Consider the following 24,921-nt stretch of genomic DNA (forward strand, 5'->3'; position numbering starts at 1 on the left):
GCAGTATATCAGCTGCACTTACTGAAGTTACCATCGCAAGTGGAAAAAAAATAAGTTTGAAAATATTTTAATCATCACTAGTCTGTGTTTCCTGATAAACCATTGGTTTTCAATGGGGGTGATTCTCTCCACTTTGTCCCCAGTATTTATGTCTGGAGATACTTTTTTTCTTTTTCCTTTTTTAAAAATATATTTTTATTGGTTTCAGAGAGGGAGAGAGAGAGCAATATCAATGATGAGAGAGGATCATTGATCAGCTGCCTCCTGCATGCCCCACAGGGGATCGATCCTGCAACCTGGGTATGTGCCCTGACCGGGAATCCAACTGTTACCTCCTGGTTCATAGGTCAACACTCAACCACTGACCTACACTGTCTGGGCTGGAGATACTTTGGATTGTTACACTAATGAGTAGGTTTAGATGTGTTATTACTATTACAGGCTGGAGTTGCTGCTAAAAATGCCTGCGTAATGTTTCTCTGTAATATTCAACATGTGCCTTGTACACATTTATCCCTAGGCAGATTCGTTTATAACGCACATTCTTCCAGGCAGAGGACAGCCCTGTACAACAGAGAATTATATGGTCCAGAATGTCAGTAATGACATCAGAGTTGAGAAATCCTATTCTAAACACAGTAACACAGTTTATCATCACAGTAAGAAAGAAACTTGCACAAGTGTGCTCATACTAATAGGAAAGTTCTTAGTTATGTTAAACAATGGGGCAGTGTAACCTTAACACATTTACCATTTTCCTTACATTTGACAAAAATCAGAGGTTTACTTCTTGATGATGTTAATTTTTTTATGTACTTAGAGTCTTTATGTTTCTTTTTATTTCTCTATGCTAATCTTTTTATTTTCTATTCAGTTCCTCACTCTCCACGGTTTATAAACCTGTCAGCATTTTTTGTGATCTTTTGCTTTTCTGTGGTCATATTCCAACTAATTTTATAAAATAAACATAGTTTTTTTTTTTTTTTTTTAACAATAATTTGGACTCATTACTTCTCAGGAAACAGATCTGAAGAAGAAACTTAAGTCTTCCATACTCGCCTATAATTCTATAATTTATATGGAACCATTGCAAACATTAAAAAAAAAAAGCCTGTGTAATCTTTCTCTGTAATATTTAACACTAGAGGCCCAGTGCTCGAAAATTGTGCACTCGGGAGTGTCCCTTAGCCCAGCCTGTTCACTCTTGCAGTCCAGGAGCCCTTGGGGTATGTCCGACTAACGGCTTAGGCCCGGCAGTCAGACATCCTTAGCGCTGCCATGGAGGCAGGAGAGGCTCCTGCCACTGCTGCTGCACTCGCTAGCCATTAGCCTGGCTTCTGACTAAGAGTGCTCCCCTGTGGAAGTGCACTGACCACCAGGGTGCAGCTCCTGCGTTAAATGTCTGCCCCTTGGTGGTCAGTGCGTGTCATAGCAACCAATCGTTTCGCTGTTCGGTCAGTTTGCATATTAGCCTTTTATTATATAGGACAGTGATGGCGAACCTATGACACACGTGTCAGAGGTGACACGTGAACTCATTTTTTTGGTTGATTTTTCTTTGTTAAATGGCATTTAAGTATATAAAATAAATATCAAAAATATAAGTCTTTGTTTTACTATGGTTGCAAATATCAAAAAATTTCTATATGTGACACAGCACCAGAGTTAAGTTAGGGTTTTTCAAAATGCTGACACGCCGAGCTCAAAAGGTTCGCCATCACTGATAGAGGATGTGCCGTGTACACATTAACCCCTAGGTAGATTGGTTTATAAGGCACATAACATTTCCGCAGTGCAGAATGTTTAAAGTTACATGCAGAAACACGTGGTAGAATGTGTTTGCAGAATGTTGTCATAATGTGAGAGCATGAGGCAGAAAGTAGCTCCCACAATATTATCAGCTTAATGTTTGTACCAAGGATGAGTGAGATAAGACTGCTGTCCAGTGAGTAGAGTAGAAATGTAAGGGTTGGGTGGTAGTCAGCCCCGTTAGTTGTTAATGTTTACCAGTGTTTATGTTTACTAGGTCCACATCCGGTTCCTAGGCATCCTTGAAACTCTGTGTCCTAAGAATTGAATTGAGACTCTGGGAACCTATTCAATGCGCTACTTTTTGCCATTGATTCCCTATAGTTACTTGAACCTAAGTGTTCAATTTTTTTGCCTTTATGTACAAATGATTTCATGAGTAAAATGATTGCATATGTCAGGAACCCTATTTATATAAATAAAAGTTCAAATAATTAAGAAATGGATGGTATTGTGTACTTTTTTGTTATGTTTTAACCTTCATAATGACTATATTATAAACAGGATTTTGCATCAGCTCTTGTTATATATAGTTGTTTGTATGGAAAAAGACATAATACAATAATTAATAAATAATTTATTATTTATAAATAAATAAAAGATATCAGTGCCCCTGACTAAATAACTAGGTATTCCATGTTTTAAAAATTCTAGCTACACACCAGTGTCCAGCAGCACACAGGTTGAAAATTGCTGGCTTGGTAATATTCTTCTGTTTACAACAGAAACTCTTAGAATCAAGTAAAGAACTACGACAGTTTAGTGTAATAGCATTTTTCTTGAGTCTAAAATTAGTATTTGTTACTCTGGATTATTGAACCTTTTTGACATTGTTGCCTAGGCTTGTGTTTTGGTATTTGAAAGGTTCACTCTTGGAAGATTTTTTGAAATAAACGTTTGAATATACAGTTCTTTTTATATTGAGTTTTGTAAGCATTCAGCAATCAAAGCTTCAACATGGAAATAATAATTTATGTCACCAATCAAATAAATTGCTTCCATTTTGTAAGTGATTTTTAGTCTGTAATAAATAGGTACTTTATATCATTTTTTTACTTTTAAATTTATCAGTTTAAATAAAATGCAGTATTTTGGGGTCACTTTGAATTTGGATTTAGTCATTTCTTAGAAAGTATTCAAGCCCTGGCTAATTTGGCTCAGTGGATAGAGCATCGGCCTGCGGACTCAAGGGTCCTGGATTCAGTTCTGCTCAAGGGCACATGCCTGGGTTGCGAGCTCAGTCCCCAGTGTACAGGAGACAGCCTATCCATGATTCTCTCTCATTGTTGATGTTTCTGTCTCTTCCTTTCCCTTCCTCTCTCAAATCAACAAAAATATATTAAAATTAAAATAAATGTATAGCACTTAAAATGTGTGACTTCTATATTCTTGGAAAATTTTTAAGGAGAAAATTTGAAAAATTTTCTGATAATCTTAGGAAAAACTTTAAAAATGTTTTAGTAATTTAATATGTAATCATTTCTTGATAATTTAATGGTTATAAATAAATTGTGGAGAAAAACATTCCTCTTCGGGGAAGAGTAGAGGGAAGATGAGTCTCATTTCTATCCAAATTTCTGGTTTTGGTTCTTTTACATGAACCACACCATTATCCACTCAACCAATGTCCACTTAACAAGAATTTTGAAAACATGCAATACCTGAGTATGGGGCACTGATTTCTTTTCCCTTAGACTGTCAAATAAAAAAAATGACAATAACCAACACAACAATAGCCATCTGGTGTGAATGAATCAAAACTATGTGCATTTTTTTTGTTAGATTGGCAAAAGTATACTCTTTAGCTGTGCTACAGAATTTTAGTAACTAGTTTATGTGTTCCATGAGATGAAAAAGGATAAAATCACTGCCTTAGGTCTAGTGTTTTATATGTTAACCAGAGGCCCGGTGCTTGAAAATTCGTATAAGAGTAGGCCTTTCTTCCCCTGGCTGCTGGCACCAGCTTCCCTCTGGCACCCGGGACTCGAGTTTCCCTCCTCCGGCCACCGGCAGGCACCTGGGAACCGGGCTTTGCTCCGTTCTCGGCTTCATCCGAAAGGACATTCGGTCTATTTAGCATATTACTCTTTTATTATAGATTCTTAGGAAAAACCACAAATGTTTCTGAAATTTGACAAAGGATTTTAGATAAAGAATCTGAAATTCCCCTTCATTCTCCATGGCCTGTTTTTCCAAATACCACTATGCAACTTGCAGAAAAATATTAAAAATTTTAATATTTAAAAAATACTTTAAAAAATATGTATAGACCTACATATTTTTTCATTTTAATCAACTACCTAAAAATGGAATTGTAGTCTCATGGGGTTTTAAGAAACTGACAGTTTTTGACAGTCCTATTTTATTTTTAAATATATTTTATTGATTTTTTACAGAGAGGAAGAGAGAGGGATAGAGAGTTAGAAACATCGATGAGAAACATCGATCAGCTGCCTCTTGCACACCTCCTACTGGGGATGTGTCCGCAACCAAGGTATATGCCCTTGGCCGGAATCGAACCTGGGACCTTTCAGGCCGCAGGCTGACGCTCTATCAACTGAGCCAAACCGGTTAGTGCTTGACAGTCATATTTTAAAAATATACTTTAGAATGTTAATGTTTTTAAATATTTGAAGAATATTTATATTGCACTTTATAGTGCGGATATCCCAGGCACTAACTGTCCTCATTACTTCACTATGTACTCCTTAATCTTGACCAATGTAGGTTTGATCCTTTAACATTCTAACATTTTGTTTTGTTTTGTTATCCGGTAGTATTTTTTTTTGCCCTGAGTCTTCATGACAGTTATATAGCATTTAAAAAGTTGGTCATCACCCTGATTGGGTGGGGCTCAGATGGTTAGAGTGTTGTCCCATACACCGAAGAGGTTGTGGGTTCAATTCCTGTTAGGGCACATACCTAGGTTGTGGGTTGGATCCCCTGTTTGGGCACGTAACCGATCTCTCTCTCTCTCTCTCTCTCTCTCTCTCTCTCTCTCTCAAATCAAGAAAAACATATCCTTGGGTGAGGATTTAAATACATAAATAAAAAGTTGCTCATCTCCTTCCTTGAGAATCTTGCTTTTACGTTCTTTGCTGGTTCATTATTTACTAGGTGTACCGGCTAATAATGCGGATTTTTTCCAATAGATGGAGTTACACATATGTTGATATATATGCGATTTGATATTATGCTATTTTGTTGTATTGACAACAAGCTTCAAAACTTCATATGTCAAATTTTCTGAAGGTGTTAACATCATAGATATTTTTATGCTTAAAAATGTCGTATTTCGTGCCAAAAAAAGAGCATTTGCAAGAAGTTTTAATTCATTACTTTATTTTGAAGAAAAGTGCTGCTAAATGCTTTGGGAAGCTTATGGTGAACATGCTGCATCTCAAGATACTTGTGAACGCTGGTTTAAACGCTTTAAAAGTGATGATTTCGATGTCAAAGACAAAGAACGTCCAGGTCAACCAAAAAAGTTTGAAAACCAACAATTACAAGCATTATTGGATGAAGATGTGTGTCATACTCAAAAACAACTTGCAAAAAGATTAAACGTTGCTCAGCAAACAATTTCCGATCGGATTACAATCAATGGGAATGATCTTAAAGGTAGGAAAATGGGTGCTACACCAATTGAACGAAAGACAAATGGAAAACCGAAAAGTCATCAGTCAAATGTTGCTTCAAAGACACGAAAGAAAGTCTTTTTTGCATCAAATTATGATTGGCGATGGAAAGTGGATTTATTTTGAGAATCCCAAATGCACACGATCATGGGTTGATCCAGGTCAACCATCAACATCGAGTGCAAACCAAATCGCTTCGGAAAGAAGACAATGCTCTGCATTTGGTGAGATCAGGAAGGTGTGGTGTATTATGAGCTTCTAAAACCAGGTGAAACTGTTAATGCTGATCGCTGCAGACAACAAATAATGAATTTGAACCATACTTTGATCGTGAAACGACCAGAATGTGCCAGAAGACAAGGCAAAGTAATTTTGCTTCATGATGACACACCATCACACACTTCAAAACCAGTTAAAGACATGTTTAAAGATCTTGCCTGGGAAGTAATAACCCACCAGCTGTATTCACCAGACCTTCCTCCTTCAGATTACCACTTGTTCTGATGGATGGCACACGCACTTTCTGAGCATTACCTTAAAACGTACGAAGAAGTGGAAAATTGGGTCTCTGAATGGTTTGCCTCAAAACAAGAAAAGTTCTATTGGGACGGTATCCACAAATTACCTGAAAGAAGGAGGAAATGTGTAGCTAGCGATGGACATTACTTTGAATAAAGCACTTTTGATGTTTCTTTTGAAATTATCATGTTTTCTCTGATTACAAAATCCGCATTATTAACCGATACACCTAGTAAGTATATGTTCAGTGTGCACCATATGCAGAGAATTTTAGTAAGATAGTCTTTGCTCTCATAGAGCACATATCAATGATGGACACATTAAAATAAAGGAATATTTTTTAGATGATGAAGAAAAATGGGAAGAAATCAAGAGGAATAAAGAGATTCAATCAAGGGTGTTATTTAATAGAGAATTGTCCTGGGTCATCTTTTCTGATGACTGTTGGAGGAAACATGAATAAAGTAAGAGAAGGAGTAGTCCTGTAGATAAAGAGCATTTCCCAGTACAAGCAAAAGTGAAGGCCCCTAGCAATAATGTGCTTATGTGTGTTGAAGGGATAGCAAAGAGAAAGGTCCGAAGGAAATAGACTGATAGGAGTAAGGACTTATCACACAGGGCTTTGTAGTCCAATTTAAGTACTTTGGATTTCATTCATAGATAAGTTTTCTTTCTAATTTCTGCTACTCAGTATTCCACCACTGTTTCCCTCCCACTCAAACCTGTTACTCCTATCCCTGGTACCCTTCTCAAAGAGTAGGCATTTTGGAGGACTAACTTGTACACCAGACTTGTGGTTAGGGTGCCAACTTTTCTCTCTTAAAAATTTTTTTCAAGAAGCTATATTGGCTCCTGAGCTTTAAAAAAACAAAACAGTATCTCATTAGAGTTTGTCCTTCTTTGAAGGCTCATGCAGCCAATCTCCTTACCTACTAAGACTACCTGGGATTTGTATGCCAATATCTTCCTTATACGAAGATAGGCATACTCAGATGTACTTGTGTGAGCTTTCCTATTAATCTTTTGCTCCTTCATACTTGAGGTATATGGTGTGCTTTCATTGTTAACATGGTTCCTAATGCAGTGAATCTCAACTTGGCTGAAAATTAGGGAGAAAGTGATCATTTGTATAGTTTGAAATAAATGTTCTCTTGATTATTGTTTCTCAGAATGTGGTCCATAAACCCAACAGTTTGTCACTGGTGATCTTGTTATAAATGCAAAATTTCTGAACCTACCTTAGACCTAGTGAATCAGAATTTGTATTTTAACAAAATTCCCTCAGGTGAATGAATTCCACATTAAACTTTGAGAAGCCCCACTCTGGTTTCTGCTTTCTATTTTCCTTAATTAAATTCTTAGAGCCCCCATGACTTGTTAAAGAATATGTACTTTCACGGGGGGAAAAAGAAACGACCAAGTTACCTTTAAATACTTTTCACTTGCTTTTATACTCAGATATTTATAGTGTATTTTACTTTAAAAGTCTTGGATTGGAATTTTAAAACTTGATTTCTTGCCCCATTGTATAAATTTGTACTTCAGAAGAAAAAATTTTAATGTTTGTGTAAGAAATATATATGTAAATTCATTGAATTCTTTTGCATTTAAGATCTTAAAAATAGTTGAATTTCTGTAAAAAGCTAGGATTACTGATAGTAGTTAAAATTAGTTTATTCTATAAATATCTGTTTTTGCTGTTTCAGATCAGTTGTAATTTCACTTCGGCTTCTTCCAAAACTGTTTGGTACTTTTCAGCAGTTTGGGAGTAGTTATGATACACATTGGATTACAATGTAAGTAAATAAAAAAAATTTATTCATTTTAAAGATCTTTTTTCAAATCATAGTTAACAAACAAGGTTTTTAATAACTTACTGATTTTTATTCTGTACCAGAAAATTTTGACTTTCATGTGGTTCAAATGTTTTCTTTGATTTTTAAGAGTGCTATCTCTTCCACTTAGCTCCATGGAAATTATATTCCCATCAGTAGGAAAATCTGACTTTTGTATTCTTTATAGTTTGAGAAAAATGTTGTAGCAATTAGTGCTCTAATTTTAGGGTGAAGATTTTTAGTATACCTGGCCATACCAAAGAACTCCTGAAGAAAATCCCCACTAAAATGAACACTCTAGGATATCTTTTATTTTTCCTGTGCCTAGGAATTGGTTCTAGACATTACATCATGTTGGGGTAATCTTGACCCCATTCTATTCTTTGTGAAATTGATCTAGTTTTTGGTAACATTGTAGAGAAAGTTAGCTATCACAAGCACTTCATTAATCTATAAGAATATGGTACTTGCTTATTCAAAATAGACTTTTGGAGAGATTTCAGAGACATTTAAACTTTAGGAAAAATTAGATTTGTTGAAGGATTCATTTTTGAAGTCAAGTAGGATGGCTTTTTACCTAGTTAGCTTCTTAAACCTAAGATTAGATGGTAAGAGCACTTGCACTTTGCTTGCTTTCAAAATGAATACCATTTAAAAAATTCTTGGAAGTCTACATTATAGTTCTGAGTTATAGCTCTTGCTTATTTATCGCTCTTTTAAAGGAGATCTATTTAACATGAACCTCTATTTTTTTAAAAGCATCTTAGAAAGTCTTCATTATAGTTCTCCTGAGTTATAGCTCTTGTTTATTTATTGCTCTTTTAAAGGAGATCTATTTAACATGAACCTCTATTTTTTTAAAAGCATCTTAGAAAGTCTTTGGTTAATATTGCAATATGACTCTAGTGATCATTCTAGATTGTGAATGCAAGGAAGGTCCTTGAGCTGCTAAACAGAGGGAAACTTTTAGCATCCTTAAAATACAAGAATAGCATGAGTCTTACTTCATTGACACTTCCCATAGTGTTTAAATGGCTGAATCACAAAATTCTAAAGCATGAAAGGAATTCACTTGGGCAAATTGTTGACATATTGTGGCTATTTGAGAAGGTTATTATTAAGGAGGAAGAAAGGGTAACATTCTTGTAGAAGAGGCAAACTCTGAATATATAGTTATTGATCTAGTTCCTGAACTTAAATATATTGAGTCGAAACTCTTCGAGCTTGTTCTTTAAATTAAATGTAAATAAGCTCAGTTAATGACAGATCACTGGGTCTCTAACATGAGACTGGTATCCTAAATCTTATCAGAACCCTGAGCTCCCTTATGATTATTTAGTATCAGTAATAACAAAAACCATTTATTGTGAATGTGTTATGTGCAGCAGCCCTCAACATTGGTAAATATTATCTGTTAAACTCTTAGGGCCATATATTAAAATTGGAAGTTGTCCCTGATTCTCTTAGTAAATGTTCAGGTAACAAGCAAACAGACTTCAAGAGGTCAGGTTACTTGCCCAAAGCTGTAGAGCAAGTCTGTTAGAACTGGTTTTAAGCCTTAAGTTTTAGGTTTTCTTTCTACCACTTAATCTTCATTAAATGATTGGCAAAGTGAGAGTAACTTATTTTGAAAAGAAAACTATATAGCAAAACATGATTTAAACTACATTAGAAGTTTGGGAGTTTTAATCCTTTTATATCTATACATTTTAGCAGGTGTGTTGTTAGTAAATATTGTATAAGATAGAGTGTTAGTTATGGAAGTTAAAGATCTTGGGATCTCTGATTATATTTACCACTATTTCTTTTTCCTCCTACTTTGGAGTTTAATACCTGAATATTTATTTGATTTTTAAAAATTGTTTAAAAAAATAAGCAGATTACATATTGATAGTAAAATTTTCTGGTTTAGTAATTTTATATTGTATGTGTTTTATATGTCAGGCCCTCTACTAAATTCTGCTAAATAATGACCAATGCATACAGTCTATTCTTATATGGACTGTGTCAGACATTTTTAATATTCATGATAACCATTTATAATTAGCACTGTACCAGACATTTTCCCCCTTCACAAGGATTGAGTATTTTGATATTAAAAGACATTATAAACTGATGAACAAAAATAGATACAGAGGCAAAGAAGCATCGAACAGACTGTCAAACTACAGTGGGAAGGCAGGGGAGGGATGTCAATGGGAGAAAAAAAGACATGTACTACTATTTGTAATACTTTAAGCAATAAAATAAAATAAAATAACATTGATACTTTAATAAAAATTAAGGTGTAAGTTTTGGTAATGAAAAGATTTTTGTATTTGAAGATTTTAATATATATATATATATATTTTTTTTCCCATTCTATAATAGATTTATTATCTTACCTTATGGCTTTAAAATTATTTTTTCTTTCAATTGGTCCAGGTGGGCAGAAAAAGAACTGAATATGATGAAGCTTTTCTTTGATAATTTGGTATACTATATTCAGTCTGTAAGAGAAGGAAGGCAAAAACATGCACTGTAAGTATCTCTTAATTAGGTTAGTTATGTTTAACTCTTGATTGTCCTCTGAAAGATAATTTTCCAGTGTTTCTATTTCTTTTATATAGAAGATAAAAATGTTGTGAAAAATTTAAGAGAAAGAAAGGATTTTTTAAAGTTGTATTTCATAAAGTTATTTTTGTAATTCTTAATCTTTTATAACTTGGGCATGGTTAACCTTCACTATTGATTTCTGTTCAAAGTTGTTTTCAGGAACTAAAAAATTTTCCCCAGAAATCATCAGTATCTGTGTCTTAATGTATTGGGGGCATTGACTCTAAAATTTTTAAATATTTACTTTCAAACAAATATATTTAACATATAATTAATTTAAAACATTTTCCTTTATTACTTTAATTGGATACTAGTTTAAAAAGTTTAGGACATGTGTGGAAAGTTTAAAAACTGGTGGCATAACTGGTTAATATTTCATCATTAAAAATGTTCTCTGGATATGTTGAACTGACTCTGGATAAGAATTGGTAGAAATTGGTCAGTGATATAGCTGTATTTAAAACTATGCTTACAGGGAAATGCCTGCCCAGAAGTAAACACGTAAAATTCATAAGGTTACTGCTTGTGAGTCAATTGATGGGGACTGATAGTCTAATTGAGGAAACCAACTCGTTGTTAATATCAGCATATTAGTAAATATGAGAAGTAGCACAGTATTTACTGAGAAGATCTGCACACAGAAAACTTCCACATAGATGGAAGCTGATTTGACTGGAAAAGTGTTCAGAAAAGTCACAGACCTTTAAAGCATACATGCTTATTCACCTTCAAAAATAAATTTACTTTTTTTTCCCACAAATGGATTTTTTGGGGATTCTTTTATTTCCAAACATGAATAATGATGATGATGTTGATAAAAATAGCTAGTGTTCATTGATATTGTGTGCTAGATGTCATTTAAGTAATAAGTATTAACTTCAAGATACAACAACTCTTTTGAGGTAGGTAGTTGCATTTTAAAAATAAAAACATTTAAGCTCTGAGGTAAATAACTTGCCCAAGGTCACACATTTTATAAATAGTGGAGCCAGAAAAAAAAAATAGTGTAGCCAGGGTTTCTATAATTCATTTTATAAACACACATTTTATGAACAAGGAAACAGTCTGTTTTCTATAATTCCTGTTCTTGAGTGTTCCCTTGTACTGTCATCAGTCTCTAGTTACCTTAATGCTAAAATATATTTCATGTCTTTTTACAAGTTGACATTACCACAAACACTGTTCCAGTTCTTTTAACCAACCTCTGGATCAGTCTTCTTGCCAAAATCTGCCCCTGTGATTGTTAATTTCTTATCTTTATTAAATTAGGAAGTCAGTATGATATTGTTGGAAAGCACATGGGTTTTAAAAATCATACAGACATGTATTTAGATTACGAATCTCTTGTTTTGACCTTATTTTAGTTGTTTACTTCTCTAATAAATTTCATTTACTTACCTTATGAATTTTTGTAAGGAGTAAATAAAATAATTTAGTAAGTAATATCTGGCACATAGTAGAGTATCTATAAATTGTGATTACCTTGCTAAAGCAAACAAGAAACTTGTGCCTTAGCCCATGTAGATTCTCCCCTGCATAAAAAATAAATACCAGTTTTTTACAGCCTACTATCCTGGGCCCTCTAAAATCTAAACTCAGCCAGCCTTTCCTATTTTATTGTTCAATGATTTCTTACGGTATCCTATTCTACAAGCCTATCAAGTTATTTTTTAGATATTTCCCTAAATTTACTCTATTCCATAGTTTTGCTTATAAAGTTACCACTACGCAAGATGCATTCTCTTTAAATCCTATTAAAATTCTAAGTGTTCTTCATAGTCTGTGTTCTCCTTTAATTTTTCTTCTTGAAGCAGAGGTCAAGAATAATTATGGCCTAAATGTGAGCATCTCCATACATCCTCTATAAAATCTATAAGATAAAAAAGGAGCAGAAATTAAATCACATGTGACCCACATCCTCAGCATTTTCAGGAGAGAGAGAATTCAGGTTACCTATCAGAAGAGAAATAAACCTTAAGTTACAAAAGAGCTCCTACCACAACCACAGCCTGTGGGCTTAAAGAGAAGGGATGGGGTGCTTAAGAGAGAGGAGTGGAAAACAGATGAATTACCTTAAAAAAGTGAAAGTCCCAACATTAAGTGACAAAAAATAAACACAGGTCTGAAACTTGGTTGTTTACAGCATTATCTACAGGGTTGTCACTTACTTTGTTAGTAGAACCAGAGGTGGAGCCTCTTACAAGCATTGATTCTGTGGTAAAAAAAAATAGAGGAATAGTGCTCTTTGGAGATGAGTTTTATATTTCCGTAGGTACACCAGAGCATCTTTCCAATCATCCCATTAGCTTTGTTGCCTGGCATTTTTAGAGAATAAAACCTTAGAGCAGAGAGATGTTGTCTGCACTATTTTGGTATAGCTCCTTTGTTCCTTCAGGCTGTAAAACAGTTTTATATTTGTTACTCTTTGGTAAAGCATACTGAGTTCATGGCACATTATTTTCTACTTGTTCATTGGGGAACAGAAGTGTAGAGCCAATGGTTCTGTGGAAACTGAAGAATGGGTGACGGACTGGATCCATGCTTCCTAGGGTTATGGGTTTCTTACTCTGATTTGCGAATATAGGGAAGAAAGTATTCAAGAAATAAAGGCAATTTGTAAAGAACAGGACTTTCTTCACCTTTTATGTCTGTGATCAAGGTCCTTCAGACTCAGTCTCAGAGTACTTCAAGGCCTCTGCTACAAAATGTGTCCTATTAGAAAAGGATGAGAAACTATTAATAGCTGTCCTTGAATTCTATTTAGATAGCATTTTAGTCTGTGAGTGGTTTATTATATTCCAACCTCCCCCACTCCAGCCACTTTGCCACATGTACTTTCATCTTTACAAAGGGCACTGCAACAATAATGAAGCAGAGTTCCCCCCTTCTCTCTTTTTTTTTTTGCCAATATTAATGAGACAATAAAGAGTAGTAAAGCTATATCCAGCAAACTCAATCTGTAGAAAAACTTTAAACTGTAACAATGAATTTAATGAAATTTTTGAAACTAATTTTGGGGAAACTTAAAAAAATCTGTACTTAAAGATTATTGGAAATTGATTTAAGAGGCTCTGACTCTGTAAACTGGCTCAGGCTGGTTGCTGCCTTTTGTTGGCAAAGTAATTTGGGCAATTCATCTACAATCAGACTTTTGTTTTGTAACATAGAGATAAGAACTCACTGACTTTGTTTCATTGATTGAGTGCTCGGTTTCATTGGTTGAGTGCTCAGGTGCTTGTAGTACTAGAATTTTGTGATATTACTTCGTTCACTGTGCAGTTCACAGGGTTGCTAAAGGAATCCTAAAATGAAAACCTGATCATTAACTTTTTCCCTCCCCAATATCGTTCAGTGACTTCCACCCAGATCAATACCAACCTCTTCTATCTGACATTCAGGCTGGCTATAATCTGGCCCTCTGTCTATAGCTCTTCAGACCATCTCTTATGTTTCCTCATCCAGCATTTTTTAAAAATATATTTAATTGATTTTTTTACAGAGAGGAAGGGAGAGGGATAGAGAGTTAGAAACATTGATGAGAGAGAAACATCTATCAGTTGCCTCCTGCACACCTCCCACTGGGGATGTGCTCGCAACCAAGGCACACGCCCTTGACCGGAATCGAACCCGGGACCCCTCAGTCCGCAGGCCAATGCTCCATCCACTGAGCCAAACTGGTTAGGGCTCATCCAGCATTTTTAAAATGCTGTTTCTTTTCAAATGCCTACAAACTGAATTCCCAGAAAACCATGCAAAATCACCTACTTAATAAGCTTCCAAAACAATTCTTAAATTAACAATTGAATATTGTACACATGAATTATAGTATTTAGATTTGAAATAACATTCAGAAGTGTCAGTTGTGTATCAGCCGAATTCCTCAAGAACTTGATTTATGTAAATGATATTTTACTAGCATTTCTTGTTTAAGGAATAAGGTTGTATCATTGGAAGGACAGTGATAATGAAACATGCAATTTCTATATTAGTTTTTTTTAACTTGTAATTTATGTGCATGTTGCATAATTTCAAAATGTATTTGTTCCACTGTTGGGTTCTTATGTACTTTCTGATCATCTAATTTGAAAGTACATTTTCTAATAGTTTAGAGATTTTTATAATTTATTAAATAACAAATTTCAAACATGACATTTGACTGTATGACCTTTTGTGTAACCAAAGTTATATAATAAAAATATTTAGTAATTATGAAAATGAATTTTACTTCTTTGTATAATTTAAGATTAGGGTCATTTAATCTTTAAAAGTAATTAAGAAATAGGGTTAATTATTTTAATGACTTTTTATATGTAGGTATAGCCATAGTGCTGAAGTTCAAGTCCGACTTCAGTTCTTGACTTGTGTGTTTTCAACCCTGGGATCACCTGATCACTTCAGTAAGTTTTTAAATCAGTATTTTAATCATTTTTTAGATCTGTAGTGAGAAGTGTCCAGTGAAATATACTCATGCATTTTGATTTCTTAGTCACTAGATTATTCTCAATAATGAATGTCTTAGTCACTAGATCAGTGATGGCGAACCTATGATACCGTGTGTCAGAGGTGACACGCGAACTCATTTTTTTGGTTGATTTTTCTTTGTTAAATGGCATTTAAATATATAAAATAAATATCAAAAATATAAGTCTTTGTTTTACGATGGTTGCAAATATCAAAAAATTTCTATATGTGACACAGCACCAGAGTTAAGTTAGGGTTTTTCAAAATGCTGACACGCCGAGCTCAAAAGGTTCGCCATCACTGCACTAGATTATTCTCAATAATGAATGTCTTCTCAGTATATATGGCAATATCAGCATGAGCCTGACACATTCTTACTAGTCTCTGAAAATGCCAGTTTTTCAATGGATAAATGACTCATATCAAGAACATACCATGTTAGGGTGATTGCATCTTTTATTACCTTTGGTTATAGAATCTTCCTATCACCACAGTTGGAAACAGATACTGTCTTACATATTATTATCAGAGCTAATCTTACCCAAAATTACTTAGTTTCATAGGTAATAGAAAGAAACATTTAGAGACCGTAGTTTTATTTAGATTAATCTCAAACTCTATTTCATTAACAGTTAACCTTTAAAAAATAAGAGATTGCTCAGGTATATTAAGAGTGTGAACCATGTCCAAATCTGCATGCTAACTGTTCTCACAAGAGAGAAGGAAGATGGATTGATGGATTGATTGATTGCCAGAGCTGCTTTTCTCTTACTAGACTGATTATGTTGTCTCTCACTCCCCACACTCTTTATGTGTGTTCACATCAGTAAACCTCATTTGTGAGGACATTCTCTTTCTTAAACTGTTAGTATAGTCAAACGGATAAGTGTCTTACTAGCCTGAGAGGTGTCATCACTCTTTTTAAGTCCATATCTGTGCTCGAGATGCACCATGTGTTTATTTTACTGTTTAAGTCTCTAATTTTTTCAAGTTGAGTTATTTGTAACAAATCCCACCGACATTGTTATACTAACAGATTTCAAAATGAAGACTCCTGTTTTTTATTGGAAACCTTGTCTCATGTTACTAGGTCATTTATCATATCCATTATTATAGATAACATACAGGAAATAAATAATATAAAATGTAAAAACCCTGTCTTACTCATGGAGAAGTCAAGCCAAAACAAGTATTATCAGCATAAGTAATTTCACATGCCCACTAAATTTCATGTTGGCTTAGAATAGATTCATGGGAAAATGTTAACCACTCTTCTATTTGAATAATGAATTATTTATTTTGCTGCTCCCATCACAGTAAGCACAGTATAAATTCTTTGTGTATTATAGCTACTGTCCAGATAGAATCAAGTTGAAAATTTCACTTCTCCCAGATCATAATTGTACTTTTACTGGTATAGTTCCTGTCAGGTATAATATGATCACTCCAAAGTTATATTCAGTAAGTTAATACTGATTATTAACGTATCAACAAATATCTTTTTTAAAAACTTAAAGCAATAACAAAGCATTGCCTATTGAATGTGGATTGGTGATTCAGCCATTTATAAATACACCTCAGTTTTATCATTTAATTAATAATTTACCGGGGTACTATTTTTTAGGACTGTTATCTATTTTCTTCACTTATCTCTCTCCTTAATTAATGTTTTAAGTTATTATATACCCTAAAGGTTGTTTCTAGTTTTATGGTGACTCCCAGAGGCACAAGTTGTTCTTAGAACAAATATTTTGAACATTAACTATTTTAAAAAAAATATATTTTATTGATTTTTACAGAGAGGAAGGGAGAGGGATAGAGAGCTAGAAACATCGATGAGAGAGAAACATCGATCAGCTGCCTCCTGCATACCCCCGAATGGGGATGTGCCCGCAACCAAGGTACATGCCCTTGACCAGAATCGAACCTGGGACCCTTGAGTCCGCAGGCCGATGCTCTATCCACTGAGCCAAACCGGTTAGGGCGAACATTAACTATTTCTGTGAGACACTGATAGGATACTGATTATTTGTTTTTTACTAAAAAAGAAACTTGTTTGAGGGCAAGAGGATACAAGCAATATAAAAATCAAAAGCTTATCTGGCTTTATTTTATTTATTTATTTTTTTGCTTAAAGTATTACAAAGAGTATTACATATGTCTCCTTTTTTTTTTTTCTCTCCCCTTGACCTTCCCCTGGCCTCCCCTACCCCCCAGTGTCTTGTGTTCATTGGTTATGCTTATATGCATGCATACAAGTCCTTCGGTTGATCTCTTACACCCCCCCCCCCCGCTAACCCTCCCCGGACTTCCCGCTGTAGTTTGACAGTCTGTTTGAAGTTCCTCTGCCTCTTTATCTACTTTTGTTCATCAGTTTATAAGGGTCTTAATTATCCATAAATGAGTGAGACCATGTGGTATTCTTTCTCCCTATTGAATGGGCTAGGATTTTACACACACACACACACACACATACATATCGTTAATCCTCACCTGAGGACATTTTTCCATTGATTTTTAGAGAGAGTGGAAGGGAGGGAGAGAGATAGATAGAAACATCAATGTGAGAGAAACACATAGATTGGCTCTGCCCTGCCTATGCCCCAACCGGGACTGGGGATAGAGCCTTCAACCGAGGTATGTGCCCTTGACCAGAATCAAACCCATGGCCCTTCAGTCTGAATGCCAGTGCTCTATCCTCTGAGCCAGACTGGCTACGGTATTTGTATATTTGTTAAGGGTCCCAATCTGCTCATGAAATTTCATACAGGGGGAAGCTGTGGGGCACATATTCCTTAAGCGACTAATTGGGAGAACTGTTATCAGGGTGTAAGTAACTGCTCAGTGCTGCCTACTTCCTTTCCTTCTTCTTCATGTGTATTACAAATGTCATTGCATGCTATGGTGAGCTTGACAGTTAGCTTAAAGAAGTTCTGGAAGCCCACTCTGCTGTCTTGGCACTCGTCCAGGTCCTTCATTATTTTGTCTACTGTCAGAGATTCTTTTTGATTTTCCAAAAGTACAGGGAACTCCTTTTCCATGAGTATTCTCAGGTCCTCCTTTGCTAAGTAGCCTTTATCACCAGCAAATTTATGAAACATGAACATCATGGTTTCCATAGCGTGTTCCATTTTGATGAAGTCTTGGTGGGAGGCGTGGCAAGATCGTTTGGCTGGCTTGGACTGGCGACCCTAGGAAACTGTTTTTCTGCTTAAACCAGTGGTTCCCAAACTTATTTGGCCTACCGCCCCCTTTCCAGAAAAAATATTACTCAGCGCCCCCTGGAAATTAATTTTTTTTAAATTTTAATAGCAATTAAACAGAAAGATATATGTATTAATGTTTCTACCTTTTTCGTAAAATATAGTAAAGAAAGGTGTAAATTAGAAACATTGAAGTTTGAAATTATGAAACTATTTATTGAACTCAGAATAGAAAGGTAATACAAAAAAAGTTAAAACAAATGCACCTGTGGCCATCACCGTCCCCCTGGATCGCTGCAGCGCCCACCAGGGGGCGGTAGCGCCCACTTTGGGAATCACTGGCTTAAACTCTTTAGGCTGGTATTGCTTCTTGGTAAATATTTTCTGAGGGTTTCTTCCCTCCTCCCTCCATTTTCTGGATCTCACCTATTTTTTCCAAGAAAGAGGTTTTTTATGATTCTGTCATAACTTCATATCACTTCTGATTCTGGGGAGCAGTCTCAGGCTTTGGAACCCCTTATGATATACTTTAGAAATCCGTGTGATGCTTTTATTTCTATCCCTTTAGATTGTCTCATCCATATTCAGACTTCAGATTGCCTTTAATACCTTGTCTTCTTTTTGATTAATTCTCTGACTTCCTTCTGTCACATTTTGGAATCATTTAATACTTGGGTCAAAGTACCATACAGATTTCATCTCATTACTTTGGCTTCCCAGCTGATTGTATCCCCTGATGTGTTGTTGTTCTCTGTTTTAGGCAGGCAGTTCCATTTTGCTTTATCACAAGGATCCTTTTTTTCACAGTTCACAAAAATAATGCTTATTAGCATGCATTGTTTACCTCCTGTGTGCATAGAATGAGCTTTGAACATGGTATCCACTCTGTTCTTAATGCTTAAACCTTAGAACTGAATCCTCAACTTTTGGGGTTACTTTCCTTTAATTATGTGTACTTTAATACAGTAATATGTTCATACTTTAGGAAGAATGATTTTCCAGATCAAATGACTCTTCTAGGATATTATATAAGTTGTATGTTTTTAGATAATTTATATATAGGTTATATTTAACTACATTTGAAAGCATAATTATGTGAAATCTCTTACAAAATAATATTTATAAAAGGCTATAAAACATCTGTTTTTTGATATATTGGTGCTTCTAATACATTGAATTAGGATCGAAGCATTGTATGTTTCATGATTCAAAATTGGTAATTTTTATTTAGGGTTAAGTTTAGAGCAAGTTGACATTTTATGGCATTGTTTAGTAGAAGATTCTGAGTGTTATGATGATGCACTCCATTGGTTTTTAAATCAAGTTCGAAGTAAAGATCAACATGCTATGGGAATGGAAACCTACAAACATCTTTTCCTAGAGAAGGTAATTTTATTTCTTGACAGTTTTACTGTTTCTATTGTTTTTCCATATCTCCTTTTTATCTCTTAAACTCTGTAATGTTAATTTTTCATCTTTTAACACTTTTAAAAAAAGTAAATGTACTGTTTTTCAGCACTCCTTATATAGTTTTTGCCACTTAGATTTTGCTTTCATTTTGTCTTCTAGTGTTTATATCAAAATGAATATTTAGTTTTTATTTACAAAAATATTCTGTTTCTTAACTAAAGTATTTATGCTAATTAGTGTTAAGTATTAATTCAGGCAAATACTTATAAGAAATGTGGGGAGTCTTTTATTTTTAAAATAATAACATTGTAGTTACATTTTCATGAGTGTATCCACACCCACAAGTGTAGAGTTGTGTTCTGTGACTCTTCTTAGTTAAATAGGTTGTGGGTTCAGCCAGTCTTCTAGCAGATGTAAACCAATATTCAGAATTTTTTGTAGATCTCTGGCAAGGCAGGAATTGCTATAATGATAATAATGACATTCTATCTAGTTTTTTTTCTCCTTTATCAGATGCAGCAATTGGTTCAGGTGTTAATTTTCCATTTGAATTTTGAGGACATTGATAATAACACAGCAATAGACTTTTTAAATTATTTGCATGCTTTTGAGATTGTAAAGGCTCTCTGCAAACTCACATGATCTCTGTGGTAGAATTGAGTAAATGTGAATGAGTATATGTAAATTAAGTCATTTAGTAGTTCTAAAGCAAAGCTACAAATAGACCCTCACTATCTTAATTTCAGTCTGTGACTTACACACAAACTGTACATGTAGCTACACATCTCATAAATGTGCATGGTCTATGTATACAAAAATGATAAAATTTAAATGATAAAATTTTTTATTTGTTTTCTCTGATTTGAGTCTATGTTCGGTATAAAAATAGAAACAATTGAGAGATGTTTTAATTATGACCTGAATAAAATTTTCATTAGATTATCTATTTTAATTTTTAAAATTATCATTGAAAATCTGAGCTGCTACATTTCTTTCTAGAATATTTTCAGTAAAATCAAGTTTACTTTAAATCTCTTAAGTTAAATCCAATAAAATGTTAATTCACCACACTAAACCAGCTTAAAAAAATTTTTTTTAAGATGCCCCAGCTAAAACCTGAAACGATTAGCATGACTGGCTTAAACCTGTTTCAGCATCTATGTAACTTGGCTCGATTGGCTACCAGTGCCTATGATGGTGGTTCAAACTCTGAGGTAAGGATTTAGACTTGTCATTTTATTAGGTCAGCTTGTGGAATTTTTGTTTTATTTCTCAAATTAGATTACTGAATTATGTTATATAGTTTGTCAACCATTGAATTTACTATGAAGACTTTTATTCTTAGGTTTTAGAATAAAAGTTTTATAAAGCAAATTTGATGACTTTTCATTACCAATGATAATCTTGGTTGTGCTTAATGAACTTGTTGCACATTCTTGGATTAATAGAGAAGATTCTATCTGAGTGTTCTTTTAGTCCTCTAAACACTCCCAGGTAATATAATCAAGTAGTTTTATCAATTAGAAGGTTGATTTGTCTAAAATCTAATTTTAATGTCATTTGTTGAGGCCAAAACTTTTAGTTGCTCTTGGGCAGTTACAGAGTTCCTGTTGCTAACCTCTATTATGGAATAGAATCTAAGTCATCTTTGACTATGAGTCATATAATCCGTTTATTAGCTGAAACTCTCACAAGTTGCTAGTCTTATCTCTAGAGTTCCATTTGCCTGATTGATTGGCTACTGGGTTTTGTTGAATGCATTATTTCTAGACTCTCCTGATACAGACTATTTGAAAGTCTTCCTCATTGGACATTCCAGCTTATTAATGATAGTTTTCATTTATTATTATCCATTCACATTTTTCATTACTTTTCTTGAGAAGTTTGAGTTGTGTTATAGTGACAAAGGCATAGAAAACTGATGTTAATTTATGTGGTAAAGAATATATCTAGAGTGCTTTCATAGTATCTTCCTACTCTTCTATCCTTGTTTGAATAGTGTTCTTTTTTAAATTTAATGTTTTGGCTCTAACTCTCACTTTGATAGTACTATGATTAATTTCAGTTTGTGATTTCAGACAACCAGACAGATCTGCTTTATCTAAGAAGTAGTCATACTCTAATTTTGAGATAGTACTGCTTTTTATGTAGTTGTTGTAAAGACTGTGACTGTTTAGTCACTTATCAGAAGGATATCTTGCTTTACCCTGCCCAGCTTTTAAGAACTTCCATTCTCCACGTTTTCTGTGGTTTTCAGGAAAACATTTTTTTTTTTGTCATCTCATAGTTAACCTAAATTTAAGTGACAACTTGGGTTAACATTTAAAAAATTTTTCTGTGAATACCTGTAAGGAGTGACTTTATCAGAGTAAGTTATATGAAAGCATTGAATCATTATTATGCTAATAATTTTGTGTGTTTTTATTCCTTTGTAGCATGTTTTGGGGACTTTTTACCATTATGTAGTCACAAGTTTTGAGTTACTGAACATTACACACACATACACAGTCAACTGCTTTATAAATAAGTATTTTTACAGTCAATTCAGCTATATCTCAGTAATTGAGGGAATTTCAACAGCTTTTGTCTTTTATAGTCTATATATTTAAAAGGCTAATATGCAGAGTGTCCTCTGGGGAGTTCAGGAGACTGGGAGTTCGATCACTCGCTATGATGTGTGCTGACCACCAGGGGGCAGTGTGGAATGAAGGAAGGCCCTGATCGGCCCTGATCATCAGCCAGGCCTAGGGACCCTACCCGTGCATGAATTTTGTGCACCGGGCCTCTAGTTATTTAATAACTAAGTAATAGGAATTACCTTTTAAATATTTTATAGGACCATGGTTGGCAAACCGTGCTTGTGAGCCACATGTGGCTCTTTGGCCCCTTGAGTATGGCTCTTCCACAAAATACCACGTGCGGGCGCGATTGAAACTTTGTGGCCCATGTGCAGAAGTCAGTATTTTGTGGAAGAGCCAATATTTTGTGGAAGAGCCACACTCAAGGGGTCAAAGAGCCGCATGTGGCTCGCGAGCCGCAGTTTGCCGACCACTGTTATAGGATATTAAAACTTTTTGATGTTGTATGACTCTTAAATTAGTTACTTCAAAATAGATGTCACATTTTTCTTTTTTAGCTTTGTGGTATGGACCAATTTTGGGGCATTGCTTTAAGAGCACAATCTGGTGATGTCAGTCGAGCAGCTATCCAGTATATTAACTCCTATTATATTAATGGTGAGTTATTTGAAATATTCTCTAATAGATAGTTTTTTATGTGAAGATTTTTAGTTTAGCTACAGTTAATTTTCTTTATATAGCAAAACAAGAATATAAGATTGATTCACATGTCTGAACATCTGATTTTCAGGTAAAACTGGTTTGGAGAAGGAACAAGAATTTATTAGTAAGTGTATGGAGAGTCTTATGATAGCTTCTAGCAGTCTTGAACAAGAATCACACTCAAGTCTCACTGTTATAGAAAGAGGACTTCTTATGCTGAAGACACATCTGGAAGCATTTAGGAGAAGGTAATTTTTTTTATACCACATTAAAATGAATTTCAGACTTTTTTATTGCTGACATGTCCAAAAGTATTCTTAAAAGAGGGTTTTTTTTGGGAGGCAGGTAGAAAGCATAACTTACCAAAAACGAAGTGCTAGTATTAGAAGCAATTTTTGTTCATAATATGTAACATATAGTGGTACAATAGGCAATATAGATTCCTGGTAAATATTGCAGAGCTTTAAAATCATTAGGTTGTGAGAAGGTATGCATGAATAAGAATTTCTAGTCAGAATTCCATCACTAACAAAGTATTACTAAGATTGAAAAAGCAAAACACTACCAAAAACGGTTTCACTAAAACCCTCTCCAAGAGATCAAATAATCTCTCATAGTTGAACCAAGTTGAGGTTGTTTCATTCGCTGTTTTTTGTTTTTTTTTTCTTCCTGGACTAGGAGAAAGTATTTTAATTTTGAATTTCCATTTACCATGGAAACATGATAAAAAATTCTGTTAATGAATATCTGTATAATTAATTTAGACATACCCTGTGTAATACAGAAATAAAGCAAATTAACACTTATGAATGTATCGACTGAAGTGAAAGGTGAGTAGATAGTTTTAATTAAGAAATTCTGTGTAGTAGAAATCATGAGTAAATGTAAAAGTATAAAGAACTGTTTTGTGCCTTGGCCGGTGTTTCTTACTGGTTAGAGTGTCGGCCAATGCACTAAAGGATCTCCAGTTCGATTCCCAGTCAAGGGCATGTACCTGGATTGCAGGTTCAGTCCCAGCCCCTGTGGTGGGGGTGTGTGGGGAGGCGACCAGTTGACATCTCTCTCATATCAATGTTTCTTTCCCCATCTCTCTCTCTTTCTTCCCCTCCCTCCATCCCTTCCACTCTTTAACAATCAATGGAAAAAATATCCTTGGGTGAAAAATAACAACAAAAATATGATGAAAAAAATTGTTAAAGTTAATCATTTCTTTCAACTTCAGAGTTTAATTTGATAATGAAAATGCCATACAATTGACGTTTATTGACATTTTTATTTAAAATATCAGGAAATAATGAACAATGAAGGGTCCTCTAGGCATTCCTTATACATAACATGACTCTATGATTAAAACATTTGGGTACTTCAAAATTTTTTACTTTGATTATGGTTGAAATTTGTGGAAATTCTTTTAAAATAATTCTTTGTGTTTTTAAAGAATGTGTAGTGAACTCAAGATTTTTGCACAGAAACTAAACACTGCCAGGTAACTTGTACCACTTTTAAAAATAAATAAGAATAAGCAAATGTGATGTATTCAAATTAATAAATACTCATAAAATTTATATGTTACACAAGATAATACTATAGAAAATAGTATCAGATAGTTACTGTTAATGATATAAATATATACAGGGTGGACAAAACTAGGTTTACAGTTTGTATGGGAAATAATGAAATAATTAATAAATAATAAAAGGAGCTGTGCTTTATGTACTAAAAATGTAAACCTAGTTTTGCCTACCCCTGTACATATATTCCAAAATTTTCTCTGTGCTGCAGTGTCTACAAACAACAAAATAAAAAGAGCCTGTTGGTTCAAACCCTTAATCCTTATACGATGTTAACAGTGTTGTAAGATAAATAACTTATTTAAAAATAAACTAAGGTTATTTAATTTTATGGGTGGCTAGTAGAGAAACTTGGAAACAATTGAATATTTAAAAAACTAAGAGGTAGTTTAATGATTTATCTAGGTATTTTCATGCGAATCTTTGTGCGTTATCATTGTACAGTTTCAAGTGCTTAATGTGGTCAGTGCTACTATTTAAAATTGCTAACATTTATAGAATGAAAATATAAAGTAATTATTGTGTTTATATATTCCTTATATTAAGAGAGTAAATAAAAGTGTCTCTTTTAAAGGTTTTTTTCCTCTTTTTTTTTTAAA

The 24,921-nt window shown here is 34.2% G+C and overlaps 1 protein-coding gene and 1 pseudogene across 2 annotated transcripts in view; one reads left to right on the forward strand and one right to left on the reverse strand.

The window, feature by feature from the left end:
* The window catches only part of USP34 (ubiquitin specific peptidase 34), a 210,883-nt gene that overhangs the window by 57,648 nt on the left and 128,314 nt on the right, over positions 1-24,921 (forward strand). For both annotated transcript variants that reach the window (XM_014446966.1, XM_023746521.1), the window contains 7 exons: positions 7,673-7,762; positions 10,226-10,321; positions 14,711-14,793; positions 19,292-19,446; positions 20,571-20,684; positions 22,607-22,706; positions 22,840-22,999. In XM_014446966.1, the coding sequence (XP_014302452.1) occupies positions 7,673-7,762; positions 10,226-10,321; positions 14,711-14,793; positions 19,292-19,446; positions 20,571-20,684; positions 22,607-22,706; positions 22,840-22,999 (798 nt within the window). The remainder of the gene's footprint in view (positions 1-7,672; positions 7,763-10,225; positions 10,322-14,710; positions 14,794-19,291; positions 19,447-20,570; positions 20,685-22,606; positions 22,707-22,839; positions 23,000-24,921) is intronic.
* On the reverse strand, positions 17,709-17,988 carry LOC102434563 (annotated as a pseudogene).

The sequence above is a fragment of the Myotis lucifugus genome, unplaced genomic scaffold (genome assembly GCF_000147115.1).
Source record: "Myotis lucifugus unplaced genomic scaffold, Myoluc2.0 scaffold_6, whole genome shotgun sequence".
NCBI lineage: Eukaryota > Metazoa > Chordata > Mammalia > Chiroptera > Vespertilionidae > Myotis > Myotis lucifugus.